Raw genomic sequence first — 14,311 nt, forward strand, 5'->3', positions numbered from 1 at the left:
GAAAAACGGTCACAGAAGAGGCTCCGATAACATAAGACAGTAATTAAAAGAACTAGTAAAAGAAGAAGAACAAAGCCTACTACCAGTCATAATGTTCCCTATGAGTTTGTAAGGACTATTCTAAGAGAGATCAATCTATACTATATAGAAATATTGTTAGTGTAGGAGAGAAAATAGCGGGATTGAAAGAGAGAAAATAATTATTGATAGAAAAAAATTGAATATATATTTTTTTCAACTAATACCAAAAATAAGACTATTATAAGGTAGAAATAGAATGAATGAAAAGCTTATTAAGGGAAGAATACTCACACACAAGAAGGGAAATTAGAACTCCTATCCTCCTATTGAGATGCAATAGTTTCGGTCAACTTAGATAGCCACAGTTGGTTAAAAAAGAGTTAAATGTATACTACATGCTTTTTCAAATGGTTTCAATCTTCAAATAGGAAGCTAATTTGTGACCATAAGCATCTAAATTAGCTTTGTTTTATCTTGTAATTTTCACAATTGCAAATTCATTGGAATTTATTCTATTGACACTCTAAGTTTTTAATTCATAACAGTAGAAATACGTAGTCTGTCTTTCCATGCATAGAACGGGAACAATGCTATCGTGCAACGATTGCGGAGCTGAAAAAATTCAACTATCTCTTTTGCCCATTTGATACACGAGACCCAAAAAAATATCAATGTGATTTTCTTTTTGTCTCGTGCATGAACGGGCACAATGTTAGTAATGATAAAGCAAATGTATCTTTCCGTTGAATAAAGGTAGTGCAAGGATGGTAGAGTTGCCTTTGGTTGTGCCCGCCTTCCCCAATTTGGTACAGAAGCTTTCAAGCTTTGGCAGATCCCAAAAAGTTCAAGCTTGATTTGTTACATAACCAAACCAATCTTGAATAAATTTTTAACAAGCGAACACGAGCTCACACTCGAGTAGTTTGGTGGTTTCTTTGGCAGTTCTAATTTCCGGAAACTTTAATATTCCAGTTGAGAATTTTTGACATTCTGCATTTCTACTGGTTTTGTTGGTTTACCATATACGTATGCTGGAATTGGTCTATGATAACCATAGGACTACTTATCAAAATTGTAAAAATAATTCAGACCAAATAGCAATGTAGAGACAAATGTAGTTATTAAATTGGTTTACGGATTCATGGACTCGGCAAAATTTCCGAAGATAGGTTTGGGCCATCTGTTAAGTTTACACGATAGACTAATTTGCCTAATAAATTTCGTAATCTCTCAATTAATTGCGGATCAACTACTCTTTTTCTAATTGCGATGAAACTACAGGATTAAGTGAAAAGAGTAAAGACCTTAATTTGTACCTTGTTGGAGAACAAGAGTTGCATTTCATCACTACACATGAAACTTTTGAGATGAGGCAACTCCTCGAGCTCCACTTCCTTTAATTGAGGGAACCGAATGGTATCATTGTTGTTGGTGGCTTCTTTCTCTTTCGGGTTGTTTGAGATTATCACCTCAACATTCCTACAATACCGTATCCGGAGTTCTTGCAGAATATTCTTTAACCGAGGAAGCATATAGAAGGGCAATACATACACCAAGTCCTCACATCTCCCAACAGAAATGCTCTCAAGCTCATAGAAGGATTTAGCTTCTTTTTCTGGTTCTGAGGGTGGCTGGTCGTCCCAAATGCTTGTTATCTTATCTAATTTCTCCAACGACAATTTTTTCAAGACAGGAAAAGCAACCTGCAAAGTTGTGTACAAAATATTCATTAGTGATCGAATGAATAATAATGAGGTCCAATCAAGCTCTAGCTAAAACCCATCTATATATGCTCATAAGCACGAGATTCGAGTCTCAAAACTTGGAGAGCTATGGAAGACATGTTGACTCAATCCGATCACCTTTCATTAATTCTTGTAAATTCCAATTTTTGTAAGAGCTCTTGGAATTGGATACTCAGACACACCATGCAATATGAATGACTGGGCCATTTTAATCCGATCACCTTTCTCTTGGAATAGAGAAATAGGATAGTTAAACATATTGGGTTGATCACCGCAAAAAGTGATCATGTTTGTAAAAGTAAATTTACATGCCGAATTGAGAAATTTCTCAAATTTGAAATCAGAGAAAATTGGTAAATTGTCGTATTATTATACATTTGTCCAAATTGATAAACTTACTAGGCACGGAAAAAGGAAAAAGACTAATAAAATTGTAAAAGTGATAGATATTGCTAAATGCAATATACCTACCAATATGAAAATTTTGTTTAGACGAGTAAACATGAGGAATAATAAATTAACGTATGCGGAGATGATATAATTGGTAAATTGTCGTATTATTATACATTTGTCCAAATTGATAAATTTATTAGGCATGGAAAAAGGAAAAAGCGCAGACAAATAAAATCGTAAAAGTGATAGATATTGTTAAATGCAATATACCTACCAATATGAAAAAAAAATTTAGACTAGTAAACATGAGGAATAATAAATTAACATATGCGGAGATGATATACTTGTCACAGCCCACAAATGGCATTCTTCAACATCGATGACGTTGTTTAGGAGCATTGGGGAAGGATGGACTGTCAACGATAGAAATGGTTGAATTGGACAGTCGGCAGCTACCGAAGACTTCGATTGGCATAGCACTAGTAGCTCCAAATTTAGGTTTAATTCCATGGCATTCAATTTTTTTAGTATGTCATCCGAGTAGGACTTATGGCCCATTCCATTTAACAAAAATTAGATACGCAATGAATATCGATCAACGAGATTTTTTAATGCATATTCAGACAAGAACCAACCATAACGTGATCAGTACCGTCATTTCATGCCCGCGTTTGTAAGGCCTAAGCGGGACTATCTAGTCCTCTGTGGACTGAAGAGAAATCTATTACCATAGAAAATAAAAAAATTACGCAAAAGAAGCCTCTTTTTTTTTTGAAACGTCAAAAATATTATTAGAGAAAACTTGACAATAGGTACATCAAGTTGGGGGAGAGGGGAGGGGGAACCAACCAAAAGTTGGGAAAAAACAAAAAAACATGACACCTAGAGGACCGAAGCCCACTTGAAAAGGAGAAAAACGGTCACAGAAGAGGCTCCGATAACATAAGACAGTAATTAAAAGAACTAGTAAAAGAAGAAGAACAAAGCCTACTACCAGTCATAATGTTCCCTATGAGTTTGTAAGGACTATTCTAAGAGAGATCAATCTATACTATATAGAAATATTGTTAGTGTAGGAGAGAAAATAGCGGGATTGAAAGAGAGAAAATAATTATTGACAGAAAAAAATTGAATATATATATTTTTCAACTAATACCAAAAATAAGACTATTATAAGGTAGAAATAGAATGAATGAGAAGCCTATCAAGGGAAGAATACTCACACACAAGAAGGGAAATTCGAACTCCTGTCCTCCTATTGAGATGCATTTCTACTGGTTTTGTTGGTTTACCATGTACGTATGCTGGAATTGGTCTGTGATAACCATAGGACTACTTATCAAAATTGTAAAAATAATTCACACCAAATAGCAATGTAGAGACAAATGTAGTTATTAAATTGGTCTACGGATTCATGGACTCGGCAAAATTTCCGAAGATAGGTTTGGGCCATCTGTTAAGTTTACACGATAGACTAATTTGCCTAATAAATTTCGTAATCTCTCAATTAATTGCGGATCAACTACTTTTTTTCTAATTGCGATGAAACTACAGGATTAAGTGAAAAGGGTAAAGACCTTAATTTGTACCTTGTTGGAGAACAAGAGTTGCGTTTCATCACTACATATGAAACTTTTGAGATTAGGCAAATCTTCGAGTGCAAGGGTCTTTAACTGAGGGAACCGAATGGTATAATTGTTGTTGGTGGCTTCTTTCTCCTTCGGGTTGTTTGAGATTATGATCACCTCCATCTTCCTACAATTCCATATCCAGAGATTTTGCAGATTCGTTAACTGAGGAAGCATATAGAAGGGCAATACATACTCCATGTCCCCACATCTCTGAACTAAAATGCTCTCAAGTTCAGAGAAGGATTTAACTTCTTTTTCTGGTTCTGAGAGTGTTTGGTTGTCCCAAATCCTTGTTATCTTATGTAAATCTTCAAATTTTAAAGTTTTCAGAATAGGGAAAGCAACCTGCAAAGTTGTTTACACCACATTCATTAGTGATTGGATAAATAGTGAGGTCCAATGAAGCTCTAAAACCCATCTCTAAGCATGTAAAAATCAGAAAGTGCAAACTCATAAAATCACAAAACGGATAATTTTTCCATGAGATTTGTAAATATAGAAATATGATAGTTTAACATATTGGGTACGTTGGACACACTAATGAAAATTGATTAGTTTGCCAAAATTAATAAATTTACAAAGCATGTAAAGTTAAAAAGTGCGAACTAACAAACCACAAAATATAAAAGTGATCCTGTCCCTAAAAGTAATATACATGCCGAATTGAGAAATTTCTCAAATTTAAAATTAGAGAAAATTGGTAAATTGTCGTATTATAGGTATCATATACATTTGTCCAAATTGATAAATTTACTAGGCATGGAAAAATGATAAAGTGCGGACTAATAAAATTGTAAAAGTGAGAAATATTACTAAATGCATTATACCTAAATGCATTATACCTACCTAAAGAAAATTTTGTTAGACTAGTAAATATGGAGAATAATAAATTAACACATGGGGATGATATACTTTTCACAACCCAAATATGGCGTTCTTCAACATTAATGATGTTGTTAGGAGATCTTTTGGGATTGATTGGATACTTGCTACATGATGATGCTGTCCTGAGAGGAGTCTGTCGAAGAAAATTTTTTTCAACTGGTTTTAGCCTCACAAATTAGTTTCCAATCAATCCACTTATTACCCCATCTGCTGCCAGCTCAAATGGAAGAATGGGATGAGGATGCAGATACATGGGAGGAATACTGGCGTCATGTTTTTGATTGGATGTTCTTTCGTTGTTGGCATTGGTAGTTTGGTGTATGTTTCTTTCAACTTTTTGTTGGAAGTTTCCCTCCCCTCTCCCCCCTTCTCTTCGCTCTTTTTTTAACCTTTTCTTTTCTCCTCTTCTTTTCCCTCAATGTACCTATTGTTAAGTTTATCTTTAGTAAAATTTTTTGCTGTTTCAAAAAAAATGATGTTGTTAGGAGCATTGGGGGAGGATGGACTTCAATGATAGAAATAGTTGATTTGGGCAATCAGCAGTGACCGAAGACTCCGATTGGCATAGAACTAGTAGCTCCAAATTTATTGAGCTTATTGGAGATGCTCTTAGCTATTTGTTTAATCACCACTCACAAAATTCCATAACATTCAATTTTTTTAGTATGTCTTCCAACGAATACTTGTTGCCCCTTCTGTGTAGTAAAAATTAGATACGCAATGAATATCAATCAACAAGGTTTTTTAATGCATACTCAGACAAAAACCAGTTTAAAGTGATCACCGTTCGCAAGGGGACCATATAGTCTACAACAGACTGAAGAGAAATCCATTACTAAATAAAATAAAATAAAATTATTCAAAAGAAGCTATTTCACTGGAAAAGGAGAAAAACAATGGCGGAAGGGGCTCCGATGACATTAGAGAGTAAGGGCACTAAACGAAGAACAAAGCCTACTGGCCGGGAACCATTCATTACATCCGCGGTGTGGCCTCTATACAAGTGTGTCTCTGTGTGTAAGAGAGAGGATATCTAATGATAATTTTTAAAGCAAAAAAGCAAAATATAAGAAGGATAATGATAAAGCAAATGTACCTTTCCGTTGAATAAAGGTAGTGCATGGATAGTAGAGTTGCCTTCAGTTGTGCCCGCCTTCCCCAATTTGGTACAGAAGCTTTCAAGGTTTGGTAGACTGGATAATTCCAAGGAACTCAATTTGCTAAAACATTCCTCATTTCTAAGTCCATCTTCATCTATCTCTCCCTCAAATTCAACTATTCCCTCCATGATTGGACAATCACTCACGCGTAGCACTTTCAGATTCTTTAACGGTGAATGCATTTTGGAAGGAAACACATGCATCAATTTCTCGCATTCGGAGACATCCAAATCCGTCAGTTGGCAGAAAAACCCTTGTTCTTCTAAGACTGCTATTGATTGCTTGTCCCAAATCTCAATTATTTTATGCATCTTTCGAATGCTCAATTTGTTCAACACGGGGAAAATAACCTAAAAAGTAGTTTAACGTCGGAATCATTAAGGTTACTTGCCAAACATTATCGAACAACTGTTACACTGCACAATGAATAAATCAGCTAATTTTTTTTTTATAAGGAAATCAGCTCATTGTTTGAGAAAACCTTTACACACAATTTCTTTGCGGCAAATGTTATGACGGGGGACAACGTAAAATAAGTAATTTTAAGAATGCCGTGCATTTTCAAAATAGTTCTATATGCACCATTGTTTAGGCCCATGTGTGCATTTTATATTTTTTACTCTGACAAAAATCAGATCGATCAACTTCTGTTTTTCTAATTGCAATTAATGAAACTACATAAACTTAAGTAAAAAGGGTAAAGAGCTTAATTTGTACAAACTGATAAAATCATAAAAAGAGAAAATATTAATAATTGATAAATTTACTGAAATTAAATTATGCATGTAAAAACTTGAAACTCCCCCGTCCTTGGGATAAAATTGTATAGTTCTAGCCCCTTCCCAGGGATAGATCATAAGAATAATTGTATAGTTCTAGCCCTTGCGGAACTTGAAAACTATCAATCACAGAAATCACATGGCAAATGAAAATAGTGCCTATGAAATAGAAACACAAAAGACACATAGATATAAGTGGCCGCAAAACCTCTACGCGAGAAAAATCATGGGAGTCACACCAGTGCACTATAATCGAAGAAACAATGGAGTACACTTCTTCTCTCTTTTTCGCCGATTAAAAATAAGTCTTCTTCCTTCTCTCCTCCTCTCTTTTTCGCCGATTAAAAATAAGTAGTTTGGTTTCTTTAGCAGTTCTAATTTCTGGAAACTTTAATATTCCAGTTCAGAATTTTTGACATTCTGCATTTCTACTGGTAAAGACCTTAATTTGAACCTTGTTGGAGTAGAAGAGTTGCGTTTCACTACATATGAAACTTTTGGTGGAATTGGTCTGTGATCGATAACCATAGGACTACTTTTCAAAATTGTAAAAATAATTCAGACCAAATAGCAATGTAGAGACAAATGTAGTTATTAAATTGGTCTACGGATTCATGGACTCGGCAAAATTTCCGAAGATAGGTTTGGGCCATCTGTTAAGTTTACACGATAGACTAATTTGCCTAATAAATTTCGTAATCTCTCAATTAATTGCGGATCAACTACTCTTTTTCTAATTGCGATGAAACTACAGGATTAAGTGTAAAGAGTAAAGACCTTAATTTGTACCTTGTTGGAGAACAAGAGTTGCGTTTCATCACTACATATGAAACTTTTGAGATTAGGCAAATCTCCGAGTGCAAGAGTCTTTAACTGAGGGAACCGAAAGGTATCACTGTTGTTGGTGGCTTCTTTCTCCTTCGGGTTGTTTGAGATTATGATCACCTCCATCTTCTCACAACCCGATATCTTGAGTTTTTGCAGATTCTTTAACTGCGAAACCATATATGAGGGCAATACATACTCCAATTGGTCACAATCCTCAACCTTAATCTTCATAAGTTGGCAGAAGGATTTAGCTTCTTTTTCTGATTCTGAGAGTGGTTGGTTGTCCCAAATCCTTGTTATCTTTTGTAAATCTTTAAATTGTAAAGTTTTCAGAACAGGGAAAGCAACCTGCAAAGTTGTTTACAAAAATTCATTAGTGATTGAATTGTAATTAGGTCCAATCAAGCTCTAAAGCCCATCTTTGCTCATAAGCACATACGATATTCGAGTCTCAAAACTTGGAGAACTATGGATGACACATAAATTGTAACGACCTTGATGTTTGGTAAATAAAAATTTCGTTAAATATTTGAATTTTATTTTAATTACTGATAAGCACCCAATAATGCATATTTTTTGTGCTTAAGTCCTCTAGTATGTTGTGTTTGTACATATATTTTGTCATTTTTATGCGATATTGCACGTAAGGTTTGTTTGAGGATGTTTCAGGTAAAACGTGCTAGTAAGGCATGTTTAAGCGCCAATGGGCGTTCCGGGATGTAACCAAGTGTTCAAGTGCCTGACAGTATACATTTCATCGTCACCAGATCCTAACGGCATCATAAGGAGTCTCGTACGACATTCGGTTTAAAGATGGCAAGGAGCATGCCAAAGTGTTTCAAAGGAGGCATGTGCATAGAGGATGGCCATCAAGGGTATTCGAGAGACCTAGACCACATGGCACACCTCCGCCAAGTCCAGATGATCAAGAAATCAAGCATCGGAGGGCCGTTGGGACACCACTAGGCCTGAAGTGCCAAGCTGCCATGTTCTGCAGTTTTGCAGACAGTTGTACCGGTACCTAAAAAACATGGTATCGGTACCTTTGTGTTGAAATGGAAGACAGGTTGATTGGTACAAATACCTCATTTTTTTGGTACCGGTACCAATGCTCTTCGACCAACACTTTTTGCTGAATGTTTCAACCTTCCATATATGGAAAGTTTCTACTTCTAGCATGTTGTTGGGATATTTTGGGGGCCTTTTTGTCCATTGTAAGGCTGATTTTATAAGCCCTATAAATAGGCTTGTATGCCATTTATGGAAGTAATGGCCATTAGTCAGCTTTTAGGCCTAAGTTTTCTAGGTTTTGCTCTAGGTTTCTCCATAACTTTGTTTCAAGCTTTTCTCACTTGTTTCCTTCAAGAACACTAGTAAGCAATTGTGTTACGTTAATTTCTCAAGTATTAAAATTGTTCGTATGGTTTGGATCTTCTTATAAATCAAGTTTATTTTCAAGTTTATCAGTTAAATCTTATGGATAAATTTCTTGCTATGCTTAAATCTTTGATTATGTGTGAGTAGTCGATTAGGCTCGGCCATGGGGTGAATAACACCTTGTGACTTATGTTTATCTTGCCTTTCTCAACTTAAGACTTAAAGTTTGGCTTGTAAAATGAGAAGGGTTAGCCTTTATGTAACAAATCTTGCCGATGTTAATCTCCGGTGATCATATGCTTGCTCACATGATTCCGAAGCAATGTCTCGGTTTGTGTTTGCCAAGAGAATGAAAGAGCTCAATCGTTTTCCATACTACACTTATAGTTTTTATTGGTTTCATAGCTAAATCTTCTGGTTGATAACCTATGCCGTGCAATTCAACTGAGTTTTCGTTGAGAATGGTTGATGACTTAAGTCACGAGTGTTATGAACTTCTATGCCTTGCCGCTTGTTTAATTTAATAAAAACTCATTTTCTAGTCTTTTTCTTAAGAGTTTTTATCACCTTGCAAAGTAAAACCAAAAGCTGACCGTCTAAACGCCGCAAACCCTTACATCTACAATCCGAATTAGCTATAGAGATTATTTCTGTGGGAACGATTCCGGTCTTACCGGTTATTATGCTTTCAACGACCTAACCCTACGCTTGGGGTGTGAACCTTTCTAAGAGGCTAGGTTGCGGCGAAGCAATTACTTAGAATTTGTTTTAAAATTCCTTTTTCAATTTTTAATAATCCGTCATAATTAGATTTGAGACTTATAAAATTATATCATTTCGCACTGGACAATTTAGTCATTTTCATAGAGACAAGTATGCTTATAGAAATACTCGCATGTTTTCCTAATGAGTAAAATAAAATCTTTAAATTGTATTTCTTGGTTAGAAATCCTACTTGGCAAGTAGAATTAACTTCTAACCAATTAGTTAGAAAAATCTAATTACCGTTTCAACCTAGTTACATTCTCCTAACTCTTGATAAACCTTATAAACCCTCCAAATTCTTAGGTGAAGATTTTATCCACTCTTGAACCTTGTGAACCTTTCTACATCCTAGTTGAACCTTTTTAACCCTAGACTAAGAAATCATTGCACTTTCTTGACTAGTCATTTCAAGACTTTATTTCTTATCATTACATCTTCCAAGTGTATCTTTATCTCTTTACCCATTGAGTAATAGTTCGTAGGGAAATAGTTATCCTTTGGGTAATAGAGATGAGACTTGCCATAGTTCAATGAGTACATATAGATTTGATTAGACAACTCATTAGAACACTTCATCATGACCTAGACTTGTCATGCATGCAAGACTAAAATTAATAGCCTTGAACCTAATTACTCATCTAGATTAACTTTCCTAGATTTTTTTTGTAGGTGTTCATGCATGCCAACCTAGAGTACTTAGACCTAGCACAAAAAAAAAAAAAAAAGAGAGAAAGGAGAGGGGGAGATTCGGCCAAGAGGGGAGAAGGAGTGGTGATCATTGCCCTATACATTTGAGTGTAAGACAACTAAACCATTCTAGGCTTCTTTAAACATTACCCTAGCTAATCATTTTATTCTTTCTTGCAAGAAACCTTTCTAGGACAAGACAAAACCAAAAACCCTTCATGACAACCTAGGTTATGGCCTAAAAATGAAAATGACAAGTCATGGCATGCTTGAAAGGTGAGATGTGGCAATACAATGGAGCAAATCAATGGGAGAGAGAGAGAGAGAGATAGATTTTCAATTTTTTTAGTATGTCTTCCAAATAATACTTGTCGCCCCTTCCATTTAGTAAAAATTAGATACGCAATGAATTTCGATCAACAAGGTTTTTTAATTCATACTCAGACAAGAACGAATTTAAAGTGATCACAGTTCGCAAGGGGACTATATAGTCCACAACAGACTGAGGAGAAATATATTACCACATAAAATAAAAAAATTACTCAAAACAAGCCATTTCACTTGAAAAGGAGAAAAATAATGGCGGAAGGGGCTCCGATGAAATCAGAGAGTAAGGGCACTAAAAGAAAAAGAACAAAGCCTACTGGCGCCGGGAACCATTCATTACATCCGGGGTGTGGCCTCTATACAAGTGTGTGTAAGAGAGAGGATAATGATAATTTTTAAAGCAAAAAAGCATAATAGAAGAAGGATAATGATAAAGCAGATGTACCTTTCCGTTGAATAAAGGTAGTGCATAGATAGTAGAGTTGCCTTCAATTGTGCCCGCGTTCCCCAATTTGGTACAGAAGCTTTCAAGGTTTGGTAGACTGGACAATTCCAAGGAACTCAATTCGCTAAAACATACCTCATTTCTGAGTCCATCTTCATCTCCCTCAAATTCAACTATTCCCTCCATGGTTGGACAGTCACTCACGCGTAGCACTTTCAGATTCTTTAACCGTGAATGCATTTTGAAAGGAAACACATGCATCAGTTTCTCGCATTCAGAGATATCCAAATCCATCAGTTGGCAGAAAGACCCTTGTTCTTCTAAGACTGCTATTGATTGCTTGTCCCAAATCTCAATTATTTTATGCACCTTTCGAATGCTCAATGTCTCCAACATGGGGAAAATAACCTAAAAGGTAGTTCAACGTAGGAATCATTAGGGACTAGTACTCCATGGAAACGTTACTCGCCAAACATTATATATCAAACAACTGCTACACTGCACAATGAATACATCATCTCATTGTTTGAGAAAACCTTTACACACAATTTCTTTGTGGCGAATGTTATGACGGGGACAACGTAATATAAGTGATTTTTAGAATGCCGTGCGTTTTCAAAATAGTTATATATGCACCATTGTTTAGGCCCATGTGTGCATTTTACATTTGTTACTCTGATAAAAATCAGATTGATCGACTTCTGTTTATCTAATTGCAATTGATGAAACTACATAAACTTAAGTAAAAAGGGTAAAGAGCTTAATTTGTACAAACTGATAAAATTATAAAAAGAGAAAATATTAATAATTGATAAATTTACCGAAATTAAATTATGCATGTAAAAACTTGAAACTCCCCCGTTCTTGGGATAAAATTGTATAGTTCTAGCCCTTACCCAGGGATAGATCATAAGAATAATTCCCGTCCTTGGGATAAAATTGTATAGTTTTAGCCCCTACCCAGGGATAGATCATAAGAATAATTGTATAGTTCTAGCTCCTGCAGAACTTGAAAACTATCGATCACAGAAATCACATGGCAAATGAAAATAGTGCCTATGAAATAGAAACACAAAAGACACATAGACATATGTGGCAGGAAAATCTCAACGTGAGAAAAAATCATGGGAGTCCCACCAGTGCACTATAATTGAAGAAACAATGGAGTACACGTCTTCTCTCTTTTTCGCCGATTAAAAAAAAAAGACTTCTTTCTTCCCTCCTCCTCTCTATTTTTTCGGAAAAACGAATTAACCATAATCACATAGCAAGAGTTTTAATTAAGCCAAACATGAGATGATTTTGAGTAGCTTAAATTTTTTTTTATACATAATTAGACGAACGAAACAAGTAGTAGCTTGTTTAAGCGCTTGCTTTGAAACCTTAACAACTTTTGAAAAAAAGTTCAAACTTGATTTGTTACATAACCAAACCAATCTTGAATAAATTTTTAACAAACGAACACGAGCTCACACTCAAGTAGTTTGGTGGTTTCTTTAGCAGTTCTAATTTCCGGAAACTTTAAAATTCCGGTTCAGAATTTTTGACATTCTGCATTTCTACTGGTTTTGTTGGTTTACCATATACGTATGGTGGAATTGGTCTGTGATAACCGCAGGACTACTTATCAAAATTGTAAAAATAATTCAGACCAAATAGCAAGGTAGAGACAAATGTAGTTATTAAATTGGTCTACGGATTCATTGACTCGGCAAAATTTCCAAAGATAGGTTTGGGCCATCTGTTAAGTTTACACAATAGACTAATTTGCCTAATAAATTTCGTAATCTCTCAATTAATTGCGGATCAACTACTCTTTTTCTAATTGCGATGAAACTACAGAATTAAGTGAAAAGGGTAAAGACCTTAATTTGTACCTTGTTGGAGAACAAGAGTTGCGTTTCATCACAACACATGAAACTTTTGAGATTAGGCAACTCCTCGAGCTCCACTTCGTTTAACTGAGGGAACCGAATGGTATCATTGTTGTTGGTGGCTTCTTTCTCCTTCGGGTTGTTTGAGATTATCACCTCCATCTTCCTACAATTCCGTATCCCGAGATGTTGCAGATTCGTTAACCGAGGAAGCATATAGAAGGGCAATACATACTCCAAGTCCTCACATCTCCAAACAGAAATGACCTCAAGTTCGCAGAAGGATTTAGCTTCTTTTTCTGGTTCTGAGAGTGGTTGGTTGTCCCAAATCCTTGTTATCTTATCTAATTTATCCAACGACAAGCTTTTCAGGACAGGAAAAGCAACCTGCAAAGTTATGTACAAAATATTCATTAGTGATCGACTGAATAATAATGAGGTCCAATCAAGCTCTAGCTAAAACCCATCTATATATGCTCATAAGCACAAGATTCGAGTCTCAAAACTTGGAGAGCTATGAAAGACATGTTGACTCAATCCGATCACCTTTCATTCTTGTAAATTCCAATTTTTGTAAGAGCTCTTGGAATTGGATACTCAGACACACCATGCAATTTGAATGACTGGGCCATTTTAATCCGATCACCTTTCTCTTGGAATAGAGAAATAGGATAGTTAAACATATTGGGTTGATCACCGCAAAAAGTGATCATGTTGCTAAAAGTAAATTTACATGCCGAATTGAGAAATTTCTCAAATTTGAAATCAGAGAAAATTGGTAAATTGTCGTATTATTATACATTTGTCCAAATTGATAAATTTACTAGACATGGAAAACGGAAAAAGCGCAGAGAAACAAAATCGTAAAAGTGATAGATATTGCTAAATGCAATATACCTACCCATATGAAATTTTGTTTAGACTAGTAAACATGAGGAATAATAAATTAACGTATGCAAAGATGATATACTTATCACAACCCACAAATGGCATTCTTCAACATCGATGATGTTGTTTAGGAGCATTGGGGAAGGATTGATTGTCAACGATTGAAATGGTTGAATTGGACAGTCGGCAGCGACCGAAGACTCCAATTGCCATAGCACTAGTAGCTCCAAATTTAGGTGTAATTCCATGGCATTCAATTTTTTTAGTATGCCATCCGAGTACGACTTATCGCCCATTCCATTTAATAAAAATTAGATACGCAATGAATATCAATCAACGAGATTTTTTAATGCATATTCAGACAAGAACCAACCATTTTAACGTGATCAGTATCGTAACAGATCTCATTTCATGCTTGGGTTTGCAAGGCATAAGGGGGACTATCTAGTCCTATGTGGACTAAAGAGAAATCTATTACCATAGAAAATAAAAAATTACTCAAAAGA

General features: G+C 35.4%; 1 protein-coding gene across 1 annotated transcript in view; it reads right to left on the minus strand.

Moving 5' to 3' along the window:
- Positions 1-14,311, minus strand: part of LOC131320826 (uncharacterized) — a 138,141-nt gene that overhangs the window by 113,351 nt on the left and 10,479 nt on the right. Inside the window, exons 5-9 of the mRNA XM_058351702.1 lie at positions 12,921-13,304; positions 11,044-11,451; positions 7,404-7,790; positions 5,772-6,185; positions 3,749-4,135 (exon numbers count right to left, since the gene is read on the minus strand). Coding sequence (XP_058207685.1) covers positions 3,749-4,135; positions 5,772-6,185; positions 7,404-7,790; positions 11,044-11,451; positions 12,921-13,304 — 1,980 coding nt within the window. The remainder of the gene's footprint in view (positions 1-3,748; positions 4,136-5,771; positions 6,186-7,403; positions 7,791-11,043; positions 11,452-12,920; positions 13,305-14,311) is intronic.

The sequence above is a fragment of the Rhododendron vialii genome, chromosome 3a, assembly GCF_030253575.1.
Source record: "Rhododendron vialii isolate Sample 1 chromosome 3a, ASM3025357v1".
NCBI lineage: Eukaryota > Viridiplantae > Streptophyta > Magnoliopsida > Ericales > Ericaceae > Rhododendron > Rhododendron vialii.